Source organism: Neolamprologus brichardi, chromosome 6 (genome assembly GCF_056152115.1).
Source record: "Neolamprologus brichardi isolate AB-2024 chromosome 6, ASM5615211v1, whole genome shotgun sequence".
NCBI classification, from domain to species: Eukaryota; Metazoa; Chordata; class Actinopteri; order Cichliformes; family Cichlidae; genus Neolamprologus; species Neolamprologus brichardi.
In genome coordinates, this window is record NC_142109.1 from 9,262,976 (window position 1) to 9,280,396 (window position 17,421).

A 17,421-nucleotide genomic window follows, 5' to 3' on the forward strand; every position below is an offset into this window, starting at 1 on the left:
TGCCGTTGTAGCTGCTCACCAATTGATGGGAAAACATCCTGCTGCACAAACTTACAAGTGTGTTTTGGTCTTGTTGATGTTTAAAAAAATCTAATCAAATACTTTTTTATTTTCCTCTATAGTGCTCAAACTTTTTTTAAAAATTAACTGTGACATGAAACTCCCAGATGTCAGCAGTGAATATTTAGCAATTAACCATACAATATATATTTATAATTAATAGTTTTCCAATAGATCAGGTGGAGCAAAAAGTATCCCTCTGAGCAAAATTTAAAAAAAGCCAAAAACAGAGCACACCTATCAGCTATCAGATCTCTTGCCTCTTCCTAAGTTCGAGCGACCTGCCAAGGTCAGGTTTGAAATGATAAAATAGTCAAGACTGAAGCATCAAAGGGGGAGATATTCTGACCTGTAATGTATGTAAGGGGTTGCCAGTAAATAAATAGATAACTGAAAAACGTGTCAGTGTGAGGAGCTATTTCTGCCCATCTTGGTTCCTGTAGCATATCTCATTAATTCCCCCACAGAAACAGAAAATTACATAAATGAGATATTTTTATAATTAAATTCAGATTCAGTAATTAAAATTCTTGCATATTCAAGATATCTGGTTCTTTATTAAAAAGCGACAGTCCACATATTAGCAGCAAAAGTCTCTATGTGTCTTAAGGAAAACTAAAGACCCAGCCAGATGACATCACAGTGACGTCACGGGGCTATATTGTTCATACCTGGTAAAACGCAGCGCAGACTAGGAGCCGTAGCTGAGTGTCGCTTTAAATAATCCGTCTCTGACTCGATAATTAGATGCGTTAACGTCGTCGCCTTATTACATAATACCAGTCCCTGAGAGCGCGCCTGCGCCTCCACCTAGAGACCAAAGCTGGAACTGCAGGCACGACTTGCCTCTGAATCAGCCCCTCATCACAGAATGATGTGGCAGCCTTCAGAGATGAAGAACAGCCCCCCTCACCGAGTCGTGATGAGGTGAACCGGCGGGGAGAGAGAGAAAGCGAGTGAGAGAGAGAAAGAGCGAGCAAGCATCAGCACCGACTGAGACTCATCCCCTCGTCCCCCCACTGACGCCCACACTTCCGGACTGGACCCTCTGGAGGCGGCTGGGTCGGGATGCATGCGTCTCCCAGTGCTGCTTGAGATGTGGATAAGACGACGACGGTGAAAAGGCGACGTGCTCGTTACCTTCCATTAAACCTCCTCGCTGCAGATCTGAACGCTGAACTAATCAATTATCGGCGGCCAACTCGCCCATCACTCACAGGGGGGATTCAGGCTTTGGCCACACTGTCTGTCTGCCGTCAACTGTTGCCTATTTCCTCTGTAAATGAATCTTGTAAGGTGGGTGAGCTCATTCAATATACGGTTAGACTCTGGAGATGAACAGAAAGGCTGCTTTTTGGTAGTGATGATGATGATGAGGACGAGGATGCTCATTGGGAACCAGCTGTAAATAACTCATATGTATTTCCTGCATGTCTCATAATTAGTGATGTATCTTTTTCAAATTTCTATATTCAAGCTCAGGATTTGTTTTATTTATTTATTTATTTAAGCAAACACACAACCTGCCACTTCCCCCTCCTCTTCATCTTGCTACTTCTTCCTTTTTCCTCTTTCCCTGTGATCTTTGTGACACAGAGGAAAGGCCACCCCCTCCTCTTCCTCAGCCTTTTCAACTTTATTTAATATCTGGCACACAGAAGCCAACTGGATCTAGGCTGAGGCTGTCCCGAGGACAAACGAAGTAGACCAATGTTGCAACTCAGAATTATTTTCATTCTCAGCTCATGCTCTGCTAATCTCCTGACTGCTTTTATGCTATGAATCAGCTGATCATCTGTTCTGTTCGCTGTCCATTACAACTTCCACACTCTGAGTTATATGTTTAGTGGTCTTGTTTTTAGCTCCAAACCCAACCAAACTGAATTGATGTTAAAAAAAATGCTTCCAAAATAGAGTCATAGGTATATATAGAGAGATACTTTATTATTATTATTATTTGCTTCGAAAAATAGGCCAACTGAGGCAATTGTGGGAGTAGCATTTGTTCCATCTCGCGAGCAGAGACTGTAATTCCCACAGCTCACACATGAAGTCATGTGTGCCACATTATGGGCTGAGGCGAAATTATCATGCTGCTTCTTTTAATCAGATATGATGTCAGTTGTCTTTTATGAGTACATCAACGCTAAATATATTTTTAGCTGCTTCACAATGCAGGGCACTTTAAGGAAGCGTGTGGTGGTTACTTTTGTTATGTAACATTTCTAGATTCATTTATTCATTCAAGCGCTGTCGAACATGTACCCGTCACAACTTCCTGCCACAGGACCCGGGCTGGCTTTTTCTAAGGAAACACCAAAACGATTAAAGGATTCAATCAAGACGTCAGAGGAGCCTTAACAACAAAAAAACAGAATGAAATTTCCAGTGGTTTATCTTCACAGCTGTGACTAACTGCAGCTTCTCTATGTTGTGTATCAGTTTTTAAAAAAAAAACTGTTTTTGGCCTTTGGATGTATTAGCGTGACAAGACGGGGGTAATCTCAAAAGTTTTGATATAGCTGATAGATCAGATTTTCCCAGCCTTTTGCAGTTAGGTTCACTAGGATATATAGCTTAAATTATCAGATAATCACCATTGTGGTTCTTTAATCTATATACTATCTAATTTAATCCAAGAGTGGATGTTAACTTTATTATAGATATACATGATTGCACAAAGACCCATGAAGTAAAGCAGTGTTCATTCATGTCCGGTGTTAACTGGACCGAGGTCTTCACGGTTCATTTAGACCACAGAGACGCAGAGATGTCACGGGGTTTCCACAGCTCTGCCCTGCCCCATGAGTGTGTCCCTCTGCCTGGCCTCTGGCCTGCTAATTATCAGCCAGCTTGATAAAGTCATTAATGACCTGACCAGGCCTGCTGGGCCTGGCACTGACACACACTTGTATGTGTGCGCACTACAGAGAGTAAGCCAGACAGTGTGAGGCCAGTGTTGGATATAGGGTGGGGAAGTCTTTTATTTGGGACAAGACGGTGTTTCTGGGCTGGGCCGGTTAGTATTAATAGCTTCTAATGAGTGTCACTCTGAAAAACAAAGCAGCAAATGGAGGAGAAAGGGAAGTAAAAGGTGTTGCCATCCTTTTTACATCATCTTTCTTTAGTTCTCCTTGTGTATATATGTTCATGAAGGATCATGAATGTCTTATCAGCATTTTGACAACAACCACGCATATACCCACAGCTGTGATATTCCTCTTTTTAGATTATTTAGAAGTATTGTTTCTGTGCAGCTGCATGCATGCACAGCTCCTCAGATAGACAGCATAATTAGCTGTTGGGGGCATTTCATAAAAACAAATGGATTCTTTGAGGTTCTGAGCGGTATTCCCTTTCCTTCTTGTTCATGTCTTACAACTTACAACATGTGGATGTGTACATGCTTACATTTTGTGTGTCTGCAAAGACGTCATTTGCCTTCCCTGCATGTTAATTTCATCATTGGGAAGCAGAGAGGAGCCATGGTGGGGGAACGGGAGAGGGAGGAGGGAAGAGAGGCGAAGAAAGAAAGATGAAAGCAGCGAGGAGTTTTCTGTTGTAGGGAAGAGGGGAGGACAATCCCTGCCTGTGGTTTCCATGACAACAGTGACATCACTGTCAGGGTGCTACCTCCTGAACTGTTTGAGTTTCTGTACTGAGTGTTCGCAATCAAACGAACAGATCGGAGTGTGCATGTGTATGTGAGAAAATGTGGGCATGGCTGTATGTGTGAGCCGTTTCTGAAAGAGATCAAACCTCTGCTTCAGTCGCTCTGTGGTTACCCACTGTTGCCAGGCAACGGCAGTCATGGCAACAAGTTGAAGCATGTAGTAGCGTTGCTAAGCGAAACAAGAGGGTGGGGTGGATTGTTAGCATTGAGATACAAGTGGGTTTAAATATCATACACAGTAAATATGGTCTGCAGCTTAATTCTACAAAGTCCTATTAAAGTGGACCCATTACTCTTGTTATATAAATTCTGTTGCAATGCCAGATGCTCATTACAAACATGGCCAAAGCCTCAAATAATTACATTAGTGTATGTACAACAAAGCTCAGGCTTCAGACTGACTTTTTTACCCTTGGATTCTGTATCATGTCAATGAGAGTAGATAACCTAATATGATCATCTGACCACTCCCAGGCTTGGCTGTTAGACTCAAAGCCCCACCCACCTGTTGTTCAAACCTTGTGAGGAGCAGCCAATTAGAAAACAGGATGAGTTAAGTGTAAGGAAAAAAAGGAACATATTGAAATATGGATTATGCAAAGAGTCCAATTTTTTTTTTTTAAAAAACTGACCTTTAAGCAAGCAACATGTGCTCCATAAATCCCAGTAACATCCGAGGTATATTTCAAAACAACACCTAATAGCTTAAACTGAAATACCCTATTTCTATAGAATACATATTTCATTAAATATTGCCATAAATTCAGACTGAGAATTTTTTGGTGTGTGTGTGAGATTTTTTTAATGCCAAATTACATGTACTGTTTCTGTTATATTTACTTATAAAGGAAAGAGTAAAGTTAATGAGTAAATAATTTCAAAACAGCGATATTGCTTAAATTCTAATTTTGCATATTTGTATAAATGACCTCTAAGTCTGAACAGATCCATTTGTATGATAGAGACCTTTGGCTTCGGTTAATGAGCGACCCAGTTTGTATGTATTTTTAAGTGTCGACGTTAAGATGATGAAGCATTTAAAATAGCAAATGTGAAATGTGCCATTTACAGAAATGCTGCTGCCTGTAATAAAAAGAAAGGTAGCACTTTATAGTACAGCTCAGTAATAACATGATAATAGTGGTGTAATAATCAAAAATTTGTAACGCACCGTTAAAAAAAACCTGTCAAGTGTTCTCTGTCTGTGAGGTGCCCACACTTGAAAAAGACCAGACTTTGAATTTCACTCAAATTTATTTTGACCAGCTAGTTTGATAGGTAGGTGAAAAGCCTTTCAACACAAAAACAAAGAACATTTCATTAATCAGTCAGGTAAATTAAATGCATTATACAGAATGTTTTTGTTTTTGTTTTTATATATATATATATATATATATATATATATATATATATATATATATATATATATATATATATATATATATATATATATATATATATATATATATATATATATATATATATATATATATATATATATATATATATATATATATATATATATATATATATATATATATATATATATATATCTATATATCAGTAAAGCCATTTAACATAGCTAGAGCTAAATACTTTTGTCTAGACTATCATTTAACCCAGTTTAAGTTAGTTTTACATTCATTGGTTTTTAATCCCAGAGCTGAGTAATTTCAAACAAGGAAGATGGAATAAACTGGTTCTTAAATACACAAAATGTGTCTACCATGGATTTTACACTTTTTATAAACAAGTATACATTTTAGAGTTTGCAAATATTTTAATAGAGACCTTAACCAAGGATTTTCTTTTACAAAGAATTATTTTCCTTAAATTAACCCAAACATATTTACACTAGTTTTAAGATTTAACCAAGGATTTGGGGTAACTATTTTTAGTATTAATTAACATAAGTATGTGGGAAACACTATCTACATAAACAATTTATCCAAACTTAAACATTCATTTTATATCAATATAATTTTTTAAACTTAAATGCAGTAACTACTTCCCAAACATAAATACATCTCCACAATTGAGCTTCCATAGTTCCCAAACATATAAGCAGCAAATACGAGTCCAAGAGCTTACCGATAGCCCGTCTAGCTCAAAGTCTTCCTCACAGTGGAAAGTGGATTGCTTGTTTGCTGTCCTCTCAGTATGTCACACACGGGTCAAATGACTGCTGCATGCATTTTAAGGTCTACTAGGCATGCCAGCCCTTGATTGCTCTAGTTCAGCTCACCTGGCGGAGCGGCGCACACCAGGCCGCGCTTAGCTGTAGATTGCACAAGGTCTAAATCAGCAGCCATGCACAAGCAGCAGCACAGAGCAGGTAGTGGGCAGGAGGAGGAAGAGAAGAGCAACAGCCACACCTACTCGGTCAGCGCGACAAAACCTGTCCAAAGAGCTACACAAAACAATAAAAACTTCAAAAATAATAGTACAAGATCACAAATATAAATGTGTCCGCAATACAAAATAACCACCACCAGTGACAGATTATGAACCCAAGAATACGATGAATTACAGCTAGGTTTTCAGATTTAAAGACAGCAATAATTGGAGCACTTGCTGGTTCCACGATCATGGATGCAACTGAGAAAGTCCTTCCATCTGTTTGATCCCAGAACAGAGAACACGAAGTCCGAGCTTGTCACTATATCTAAGAAAAGAGGGATTGTGTGAAGGTGAATAAGAGAAATCATATAGGTGAGTGCCTGACCAGTGAGAGCTTTAAAAACTATTTATACATCTTGAATTTAATCCTGCTGGACAGGATTTCTAGGCGGAGCCAAGTGGCGGAGGGCTTTCGCTTTGGTGGCCTCAGAATCTCATCTCTGATTTTTGCGGATGATGTGGTTCTGTTGGCTTCATCGGGTGAAGGCCCCCAGCTCGCACTGGAGCAGTTCGCAGCCGAGTGTGAAGCAGCGGGAATGAGGATCAGCACCTCCAAATCTGAGGCCATGGTTCTCAGCCGGAAAAGGGTGGAGTGCCCACTCCGGGTCGGGGATGAGTTCCTGCCCCAAGTGGAGGAGTTCAAGTATCTCGGGGTCTTGTTCGTGAGTGATGGGAGAAGGGAGCCGGAGATCGACAGACGGATTGGGGCTGCAGCTGCAGTAATGCGGACACTGCACCGGTCCATCGTGGTGAAGAGGGAGCTGAGTGTAAAAGCGAAGCTCTCAATTTACCGGTCGATCTACGTCCCTACCCTCACCTATGGCCACGAGCTGTGGGTAGTGACCGAAAGAACGAGATCGCGGATACAAGCGGCGGAAATGAGCTTCCTCCGAAGGGTGGCTGGCCTCTCCCTTAGAGATAGGGTGAGAGGTTCAGGCATCCGGGAGGCTGCTCCCGGATGGCTGAACCGCTGCTGCTCCACATCGAAAGGAGCCAGTTGAGGTGGTTTGGGCATCTGACAAGGATGCCCCCTGGGCGCCTCCTGGGTGAGGTGTTCCAGGCATGTCCCACCGGGAGCAGGCCCCGGGGCAGACCCAGGACACGCTGGAGAGATAATGTCTCTCGGCTGGCGTGGGAACGCCTTGGTGTTCCCCCGGATAAGCTGGAGGAGGTGGCTGGGGAGAGGAAGGTCTGGGCCTCTTTGCTTAGGCTGCTGCCCCCGCGACCCGGCCTCGGATAAAGCGGATGAAGATGGATGGATGGAATTTAATTCTTAAATGGAAAGGGACAAAATGTAGTGAAGCCATTATGGGAATGATATGATCTCATTTCTTAGCACCAGTTAAGTCCAGATGCAGCATTTTGAAGTAACTGGAGGCAAGATAGAAACTTCTAAAGGAGACCACAATACAGCAAATTATAACAACAGGCAACAGGCCTGAATTACTTTATCTGTGTAAGGATTAAATAGAAAATATTTGAAATATTTGATGATAAAGCTCTGTTTTGACAACAAATGACAATTTGTTTGTTAAAACGTAGCTCAGGATCCAGATTCTTCACATGAGACTTAACACAGAGAGAGGGGACCCAGTTTTTAAGGAAGAGAAAAAGAACCTCCCAATTTATAGGAACTAAGAATGAATGAATTAGCTCTTGATTTCCATTAAGGATTCAAGAAGAGGAGTTATAGAGCCAGTAAAAGTGAACCCAAAACAGACACTACCAAGCCGTTAGTCTTGGTAGTGGTACCTTGGTAATGACTTTGAGAGCATTACACTATTACCTTCTTATTTCCACACATTAAACCACTATTACCATGTTATAAGATTTTAGTTCATACAATAAAATTGTTAATAAATGTGATCATTTGCAGGTATATGAACAATCGTGTTCCTCCTAACAAGAGATACCAGCCCACCGAATATGAGCATGCTGCCAATTGTGCCACGCATGCGGTAAATGTGCATGCACACACACACACACACACACACAGAAAGTGATCATTAAACCCAGTGAAAATAAGAAAAATCATCATTACATAACATCAGCAGCATCATGCTCGTGTTTACAGTCAGTCCTGCCTGCCTGCCTCTTTGTGCCTCATGTTTCATTTATGCTATGAATTCATTTAGTTGTGGATAATCCCCAGCCTGCTGGGAAGCTCAGTGTTGCACTTCCAGTCAGAGGACCAATGGGAGCGGCTGTCAGCCTGGGTGTATGGGGCGGGGCTCAGCTCACTCTTCATCATCTCCACCCTCTTCCACACTGTGGCCTGGAAGAAGAGCCACTTACGGTATATATACTTATATACACACACCCACATATATACATTGTAGCACAATATCTGTGATGCATTGGATTATTTTAAATATATCATTTTTAATAATGATGTTTCATATCTAAACTGAGTCGTTTCTGAGCTGTTTCTGCTCCCTCTTCAGATCTGTGGAGCAGTGTTTTCACATGTGTGACAGGATGGTGATCTATTTCTTCATCGCTGCCTCCTACGCCCCTTGGTAAACAAACTAGCCTGCTAGGCGTGTGTGGGTGTGTGTAAACTGTATATATAAGTAAGTACATTATTCAAATTTTATTTATATAGCTCATTTCAACACTTGTGGTACAAGGGGCTCTGAATATGAATAAACTCACAAAAGATGATTAAAATCAACATAACAGCAACAGACATAACACAGAACCCCCAACCACCACCACCACCAGCAGCAGCAGCAGCAGCAGCACATATTACAGATATCAAATAGTGTTTCCAATAACTGGTACTCAGAGAGTGTTTGTTGAGCTAACTGCAAGGAAACTAATCCTCAGTGTGGGTCCGTTGTGAGAAAACCTATGCACCCTCCTGTTGTCAGTCATGATTTAGTTACATAGACTGTAAATAAAAGATGGCTTTATTATTATCTCTCTCCCCCCCCCCCCCCCCCCCCCTTCTTTTCTTTTTAATTAAATGTGACAAGCAGGTGGATCTGACTCAAAATTGGTGTTAACGGTGAAACTGCTCTACACAGTTTGCAAAGCGTCCATTAGTTCTGATTGGATTTCATGTCATCAGAAGATTTTCATTTTCATTTGGAGGCAAAAGTGTCAATACGTTTTAGCCTGGTTTTTGTCCTGTTTTGTGTTTCTGTTTGTGATCTTGTTTTCATAAGAAAAAAAAGGTTGGTGGTAAAAACTATGGAGAAAATTATTGGTCAGCGAAATTAAAACTGCTGAAATCCTGAAAACACTGCAAACTTAGGATCTTATCAGTGACAAGTTAGCCAAAGCATATCCTGTTTTATGAGCTGATTGGAATAATAGTTTAAAAAATAAACATCATGCTGTATTTTAAAAGATTTGCAATTAGAAGATGAATCCATGATATTTCGTCATGGATTGTCAAAGGTATGTGCCTTTTTTGACGTGACGCTGTTTACATGAGATTAATTTCTAAAATAGTGGATATATACAAACTACTATTGCTGTTAGTCTGACTATCTGCAGTTTTACTGCAGTTTTACGTGTGTATTTGTATATAAGTATACACACGCAGTTACTGTCCCTCCATTTAGAAAGTTCACTCTGACGCCTCTACATTCAACACAGATGCTGTCACAACCCAAATCCCAACGTCGGTTTTGAATAAATTTACTTTTTTGAAAATTTTTAATTTATGTATGCTGTATGCATTTTGTTCATTCCTAAGTTGTGATTCTACACCAATCAAAATACTGTCTTTAGTAATTAACATTTGAAATGCTGAAGGTGTTTCAAAAGTAACACAAAATTAGCTGCTTTTCCAGCAAAACAAAAACTTTTCAGAAGTACTTAAGGTTTTGTAAGGGTACAAAACCCTGAAGTCTTTCCCTCCCAGGCTTCTAGACTTCTGATTGGCCAACATTTTATTTTTAGCGTTTACATGTGGAAAGAGATATTTTTTCAAAACTTCATGTGTAGATGACATTTTTTTTGATTGATTGATTGATTGATTGATTGATTGATTGATTGATTGATTGATTGATTGATTGCTTTTTTAACAGGCTAAACCTGCGAGAGCTGGGTCCCTGGGCGTGTCACATGCGCTGGTTAGTTTGGGTCATGGCGTCTTTTGGAACCACCTACGTCTTTTTCTTCCATGAGAGGTCTGCTCACATATTTATTTTCTTAGTATGTCAAATATTTAAACTTCTTTTAAATTGATTAAGCTTTTTCCAAGCTGTTATTAAGATTGCCTAACTTTACGCTCATTAACACCCGTGCTCAGTAACCCATTGCTGTCGTAGGTATAAGCTCATGGAGTTGATCTGCTACACAGTGATGGGAGTTTTTCCTGCCCTGGTCATCCTCTCAATGGTGAGGCCACTCACATTTTCTGCTGCTCTGATTGGGTTTAAAATGACCCATTAAACAGTTTAAAAATAATAAACTTAATGCCTCTTCTCAGCCGGAGCAGTCCGGGTTGTGTGAGCTGCTGGTCGGCGGGGCCTGCTACTGTTTGGGAATAGTCTTCTTCAAAAGTGACGGCATTGTCCCATTCGCTCACGCTATTTGGCACATGTTTGTAGCTATGGGAGCGGCCATACATTACTACGCCATCTGGAAGCACCTCTACGCCCAGCCACCCAACCACCAGGTCCACACCTCCAGATGACATCAGCACTGACCTCACAGGAAGTAACTCCTGTTTTTGAGCGGATACGAGGGGCTGTCCACATTCAGGGGCTGCCTCATCTTGAAGGTGGGGGGATGGGGGGTGGGGGGGTAAACATGCACTTTTCAGTGTGACAGAAACCAAAACTAATGGTGCATTCAGGTCCCTCTCATCAGTTCGAAATGTTTAACATTTCCATGTTTATCACCAAAAAGTTGCCTTCAAGCAGCCAGTGAATGAATGGGTAAAACGGGTCAGACAGCAGTTTACCAGGGTAATGAAAATTATCTTTTTTTTTATCTGTAGTACTTTGTATTTACAGTCATATCCAGACTGCTAACAAAAACACACATATGATTGGTTTATTATGCATGCAGTAATAATTAGGAATTTAAATTTTGGGTTCTAAATTCCTGCGTATGTCACAACTTTGATAGCTACAGACGTTTTATTTTCATCTTGACTAAAGAGAGCTGCATGTTATATCTCTCTTATATATGGTTAGGATTACCCCGTGTGCGCAAAATCTAAGTTATAAATCCAAATCAAATCTTTTTCATCGTCTTCACACTCCTACTGTTCTAAAAATAGCACCTTTTAAAAGCAATTTAAACTACTTTACTTTTTCTTTGAGGATAAAATAAAATCACATCAAATAAATGAAATAGCATAAAATAATGTAATGGAATACAGCACAGTGTGAAACACAAAGAAATACTTTAAGCCCTGTTTTAAGACAACAGTTAATTCATGCAGGTGTTGGAATTTTGCTTTGTGTTGCAGGTACTTCTCCTTGTTTAGCTTTGAATCTGGGACAGGAAGTACTGCTGGCCTAGATAATGACTGATGGAGTCAAAGATGTGAGACCTTAATGTGACAGCTTCGATTCAGTCTGAGAGGCAAAGCCCAGGGTGGAAAGTATTCATGAAACACTTCCCCGCTTCTTGGAAAACTCAGAAAAAAACTCATGTGTCTATATCAGTATTTTATTCATTCAGATCTTCTGCCGTCTGAATTTTAGACAGGAAGTTAATCGACTCTTTTTAATTTAATTCTCGCTAACCGATGACCAACTGAATCCAATTACCTCCAGTGATGCAATACCTCCTGACGTTCTGAGCTGAGAGGGCAATCAAATGCACCATTTAGCGGTTAATTATCATGTTTGGTATACATGAAGGATAAATATGTTGAATCTGAACTTCAAGGCTGGCAGCTCCTGAACTGGGGACCCCCCCCCTCCCCCCCCCAGATCATTTTAGTTTTACACTTCTAACAGTATTTTCCAGGACTTTGGTTTCAGGGGTTACTATTCTCGGAGATTTCTCTCTGTGCCGTGCGCGCCCAGATTTAGTGTGCAGGAGCGGAATTGAGCGCATTGTCTATTTGTCAAGAGGAAGATCACTATTAAAATTGGCAGACTCGACTCATGAGATTAATATTAGTGTTTTTAGTTTGATTACACTAAGCAGGCTGCAACATCAGTAATGTACTATTCCCAATTCAGAGCTCTAGATAGTATTATTACTGCTATTGTTATTAGTTGTGCTATCTACACCATAGTACTCTGTATGATTTTAACAATAGTTGCTTAAGTCGGTGACTTCCTGTGAAGTTTTTTAAACATGATCGTAGATATTTTTTTTCTTTTTTTTAAGTTGAACACTGATATTTGTAGTTTTAGTCTTGGAGACTTTTACTCGTGTGCTTCCACATATACCTGGCGCCACACTTTCGATTTTTGAGCATAAACACTGAATTCTAATAGTTTACTGTTGTCGATTAGGTTTAGTACGTGAAGATACAGTATTTATCAGAGACATACAGTACATGCCGACTTCATCTCTATTTTCTTCTGATCTTCTCGTTGTGTTACTCGATCATCTTCTCAGTCTTCATCCTAAACGAATGGAAAACAGCTGATGGAGCTCAAACCACTGTCTGATTCAGCACTGCCAGAAGACTTACTGCCGTTAACCGATAGCACACTACTACCATATATGTATGTTTCACACTTGAAAGGAAACTGAAGCTATAGTATTGTTGAACAATCTGGCCCGATAATAAAGGCATCTCAGGTGCGTGTGTGTGTGTGTGTGTGTGTGTGTGTGTGTGTGTGTGTGTGTGTGTGTGTGTGTGTGTGTGCGCTCGCGCGTGTGTGTGTGTTTGCCCAAGTGTTTGTGCCTGTGTGTATCCTATACTATCTGACTACCATGAATCCAAAGCCTCTAACTGGCTGAGTCTATGTTTACACGTGAATGCATGCACCTTGAACACATCAAAATATATCTGAAACATGTATGTATTCTTAGCGTCGAGTTGTACGTGCTGCCTCGTGGTTTAAAAGACGAAGCAGAGTGTGATTAATGTGGAGAGAGGATTTTAAAAGGTCGAAGCAGCTGGTATTTAAGGGTTTTTAAAAAAAAACTTTTTCATTATAGTTTCACTGCAGTATGTCGGATCATCTGGGCTTAAAAGTCTAAGGAAGCCACATTAAAAAGGACCACTGCAGCTGCAATGGTTGTTTGCAGCTCTAAGCAAATAAATGCAAAGCTGTTTTTATTTATTTATTTATTTATATATATGCTGGCACCTCCCCATACAGCTTCACCTGCTCACTCACAGCTGCCCCAGAAGTTTTCTGCAAGTTTTACATATATGGATTTACATAACGGATAGTAAAGATTTCAAATCTTTACACCTGGACTCTTTACCCCTTGAAAGCCCGCTAGCAGTAACCCTTAAAGCTCTTCTGTCATGTTTCAGGGCTGCTTATAGAAGAAAATGACTGGGCGTACATCAGAAGTCAGGTCGTATCTGCCCGTGTAGCTACCTGGGAAAACCTGGAAACTGCCTGTTTGAACAATGAAATAAATGCCAGAAATTTGTAATTTTTTGAAAATGTAGAGTTTATTGAACTTTCTGACAAAAGTTTTAATTTGTATCATTTGTCAAAAAAACAAAACAAAAACCAGAAACACTGACTCAAAAATCTCACAACAGCTCATGTATTAGATATGACAAACTTAGCTAGTAGTCGTCAGAACATCTTTACTGATGTATACTGAGGTGTGAAAACTGGTCATTAAGGGCAGAGGGGAGGTCGTTAAATCTTAACTTTCTGGGGGAAAGAGTTTGTACTTCAATAACACTTTAAGCGACGCTGCACAACCCCCTAAATTTGCTGCAAAACTCTGCAAAAGTTTGCATTTGGAGTTAAATCCATCACTGTGATGAGCACTTGTGAAATGCTGTTTATTTGCCCGTGCAAGTGTAGTAGGTCATGAGGTAACGCATAAGGTGAGCGTTACCTTTAAATGTTGAGGTCGACACACAAACCTGGATTCAGATCCAAACCGCAGCTCAGTTTTTCCTCTATCGCTCAACGTCTTTTAAGGATAAGCCGCTAACTAGTGGACAAAAACTGACAACCAGCACAAAACTGGACTGAAAACAAGTTATTTTATAATATCACCTTGTTTGTGTAGCCACTGTTGCCTCAAGACATCTAATAATCATTCTTCATTCTATACTGAAGGGTCCAAAAACAACACAATGACACCAAACCTCGAATAAAAGTGATAAAATAGTCTGAGGGTAACACAATACTTTATCATTTTGTACATTTGAGACCCTAGCATGAAGGGAAGTGCGTTTGTCGCACGGTGGATATCTTATTTAAAACTGAAACAGAGTTACTCTGGAGTATTCGTGCTCTCAGTGTTTACTCGAGTCTCTGGGATGAACCAAACAACTGAGAGAGTTTACAGTTTGTCTTGTATCCAAGCCAGGTCTGGCTGCGGTGAGATAAAGTAAAGGATTTGATGTGTGTCTTGTCTTGATTACAGTATGTGTCTCATTCAGACATACACCCCACCTGCCTTTGTAAAGATCTTTATAACAGCGTCCACGAAGCCTCGTGGACCCTCTGTATATTATTTATAGATGCTCTGTGATTGTGGAGCTGCTGACTCTGTTCTCAGTCCTGCTGGTGTTTCCTTTCTCGTCCTACAGGACTGATTATATTATCTCGCCCTTATTCTAGTTTTCATATTGGTTATTGTGTCTGTGGTGCTTTTTGTGCTGTGATAAGCCGATATGATGCCAACAATGCTTTTATCTTTTCTATTTCTCTTGTAATAAAAAAGCTTTTTTCATGCATTTTTATGTCGTTTTTTATAGTGTTTCACCTTTTTTGTAGCTCATGTAAGGAAAAAAGGTTATTTTCATAAGTAGTTTTGTTACACCAAAAACATATTACAAAATGAGCTCCAGATGTATCTAAACTACATTATAGCGACCAGTCTGTCCTTTGATCTTGTTTCATACCACTTTAATTCAATCAAGACGTCATTTTCAAGGAGACTGAAATAAATTGAGGCAGACTTATTTTATATAATTAGTCTCATATGAGGAGAGGAAATGTGACACCAGAAGAAGGAAAAAAAAGAAGGTAAACATACAGTCACAATAAAAAACAAAGTACACAAATTATGAGGTTTTACATGTCGATACATAATAAAAAAGAATCTGGTCCACAGAAGGTCTTAAAACTAGGTAAATCCAACCTTAATAAGAAAACAAAATATTTACAACACTATGCAGAAGAGTGTGAAAAGTAAGTGCACCCATACTGCTGCTACATGAATTAAGAGGGTAAGTGGGGGCAGGTGCTGCTAATCAAATGCACCAATAGGCTGAACTCTATTCTGCTCAGTAATAATTTTATCTCTTTATAATCTTATTGGTGTGGTGTGGCCCCCCACAGCAGTCCCAGTTTTCTAATGGGGTAATTTTTAAGCCCATCCCTGTATTTAACTGAACATCAGCAAGTGTGAGCATCTCTATAAAAGTAGGGGTTCTCTTACTCTGCCAGAAAGGACAGACATTGGTGATAATCTTAAGAGGAAGGAACTGCTCTGGGAAGTCCATCATTCCACAGCAAGAATTTTGGCTTTTGTGTTTATTTTGTAAATAAATCATGACACTGTGCAGTATGTCATGTTGATGTTCATCTGGGGTTGTATAAGTCATTTTAAGACTTAGATTCGATAATTTCTATTATATATTATATATAGGGTGCAATACTTTCCACGACTGCAGATCTATTATCAAGACGATTACCCTATTTTATTTTTTAAGTGGAATATATAAAACCACGCGTTAAAAGACCACGTTGTTTCCTTCTTATTCCGATTTACTGTTGTAGTTCGTGCTAGTGCCGCCTCTGTCCGCCAGGGGGAGTCGCCTCTACACACTCTGGTGCCAGAGCAGGTGTAGCGAGGTGAAGCGTCGCGTGTGGCTCGGCTGTTTCCGTCACGGCTCGGCAGTGAACCGCTGTGGATGTGGGAATGCGGTTGCCGGAGGCTGTGGGCATTGCTGGACACTCGGCGGAGATGTACGCACGGGAGCAGGAGCCCACAGCGGCTGGCTGTCGTCCAAGTTAACGGGCTGTTTTGGGGATGTGGGTGGGACCCCTGGACGGCTGGGTGTCGCTCGGAGCAGGGCAGCTGGGTGTTTTCTCCCCCCCATTTTTTGGAGCCTGTGATTTTTCTGCACGGTAGGGGAATAAGAGAGACGCCAGGAAGGATTCCCCAACACTATGGAGCCACGCATTGCAGACAGCGTGAGTACAAACGCACAGACACCGGCAGAGCCCCCGGGGGACTGGGCTCGCCTCTGCTGGAACCACTCATCAACTTTTCCGCGACCTATTTTATTGACAGGCAGACGCGTCACTGCTACCTGCTCCCCGATATGTAAAAAACAGGTTTTCTTTCTCTCTCTCTTTGTTGAGCGTTGCGCAGATGTCCAAACAACATTGAGATAAATTGATAATTAATTGTGTGTAACGACCTCGCGCAGTAACACAGACGCACCTGCTGCCGTCAGAGATCGGCTGCTGTGAGTTTTCCGCGCCGCGCCTGACGGCTCATCAGCGGATTAATTTCTGAGGATCTTCTCCTGCCTTTTGTTGCCACAGCGGTTGCTACTGACGACCAGTGAATCCAAAGTCGTAAACAGACGGACCGGCTGTAAATAACGGGCTGTCACAAGTTCAGTCCTATATTATAATGTAGGCGTGGGCTTTTTCCTTAACGCACTGCTTAAATCTGACCTTCTGCTGGTAAAGACAAGGACAACCACAAGTCTGTGTGACATGGTTACTAAATGTAACACGACCTCCTGGGTTACTAAACGCAACCCAATTTACCAGTGCGAAAAGGTATCCCCTCCCTCTGTGTGTGTTTCTTTCTGCGTGTAGGATTGAGTTAACTGCAGCCAAGTAGCCAGATTACCATGGATTAGCTGGCATTTAAAATAGTCACGTTATCCCACCAGTCTCTGCACAGTCAGCTACAACAACACCTTTTAGGTTGCCTGCCAAATGTTTCTGCAGTAAAGGAACTTAGGGTTGTAAATGGGATGCAGTTAAAACGGGTTGGATGAGGTTCTGCTTTCACCTGATGCAGCTGATTCCTGATGAGACCCTTACTACAGGTCTATCGGTCAAAAGAGTTCATGCAAAGATACGAATGAAGCTGATCCACCTTAGGGGCATAGATGGGAAACAGACTTTTTAGGATGTAGGGTATTTTAAAAAGATTTGGTTGGTTGGTAGGGTAGGGTAGGGCTT

At 40.7% G+C, this 17,421-nt stretch overlaps 2 protein-coding genes across 6 annotated transcripts in view; both read left to right on the forward strand.

Moving 5' to 3' along the window:
- The first annotated feature begins 945 nt into the window (after positions 1-945).
- Positions 946-14,945, forward strand: LOC102795569 (monocyte to macrophage differentiation factor 2-like). Its single transcript, XM_006796163.2, has 7 exons — positions 946-1,356; positions 8,010-8,091; positions 8,269-8,429; positions 8,578-8,652; positions 10,174-10,275; positions 10,417-10,486; positions 10,578-14,945. The coding sequence occupies exons 1-7, from the start codon at positions 1,343-1,345 to the stop codon at positions 10,782-10,784; spliced, it is 711 nt and encodes a 236-aa protein (XP_006796226.1). The 5' UTR covers positions 946-1,342; the 3' UTR covers positions 10,785-14,945.
- Positions 14,946-16,035: 1,090 nt separating this feature from the next.
- The window catches only part of radil (Ras association and DIL domains), a 31,339-nt gene continuing 29,953 nt past the window's right edge, over positions 16,036-17,421 (forward strand). For all 5 annotated transcript variants that reach the window (XM_035910075.2, XM_035910076.2, XM_006796162.3 and 2 more), the window contains exon 1: positions 16,036-16,410. The gene's annotated coding sequence lies outside the window, so the exon portion shown is untranslated. The remainder of the gene's footprint in view (positions 16,411-17,421) is intronic.

Excerpts from the sequence above, each read along its gene's own strand:
- LOC102795569 (XM_006796163.2), top strand. Across the intron at positions 8,092-8,268 it reads CCAATTGTGCCACGCATGCG|TTGTGGATAATCCCCAGCCT; the intron begins GTAAATGTGCAT and ends GAATTCATTTAG. Across the intron at positions 8,430-8,577 it reads TGGAAGAAGAGCCACTTACG|ATCTGTGGAGCAGTGTTTTC; the intron begins GTATATATACTT and ends CTCCCTCTTCAG.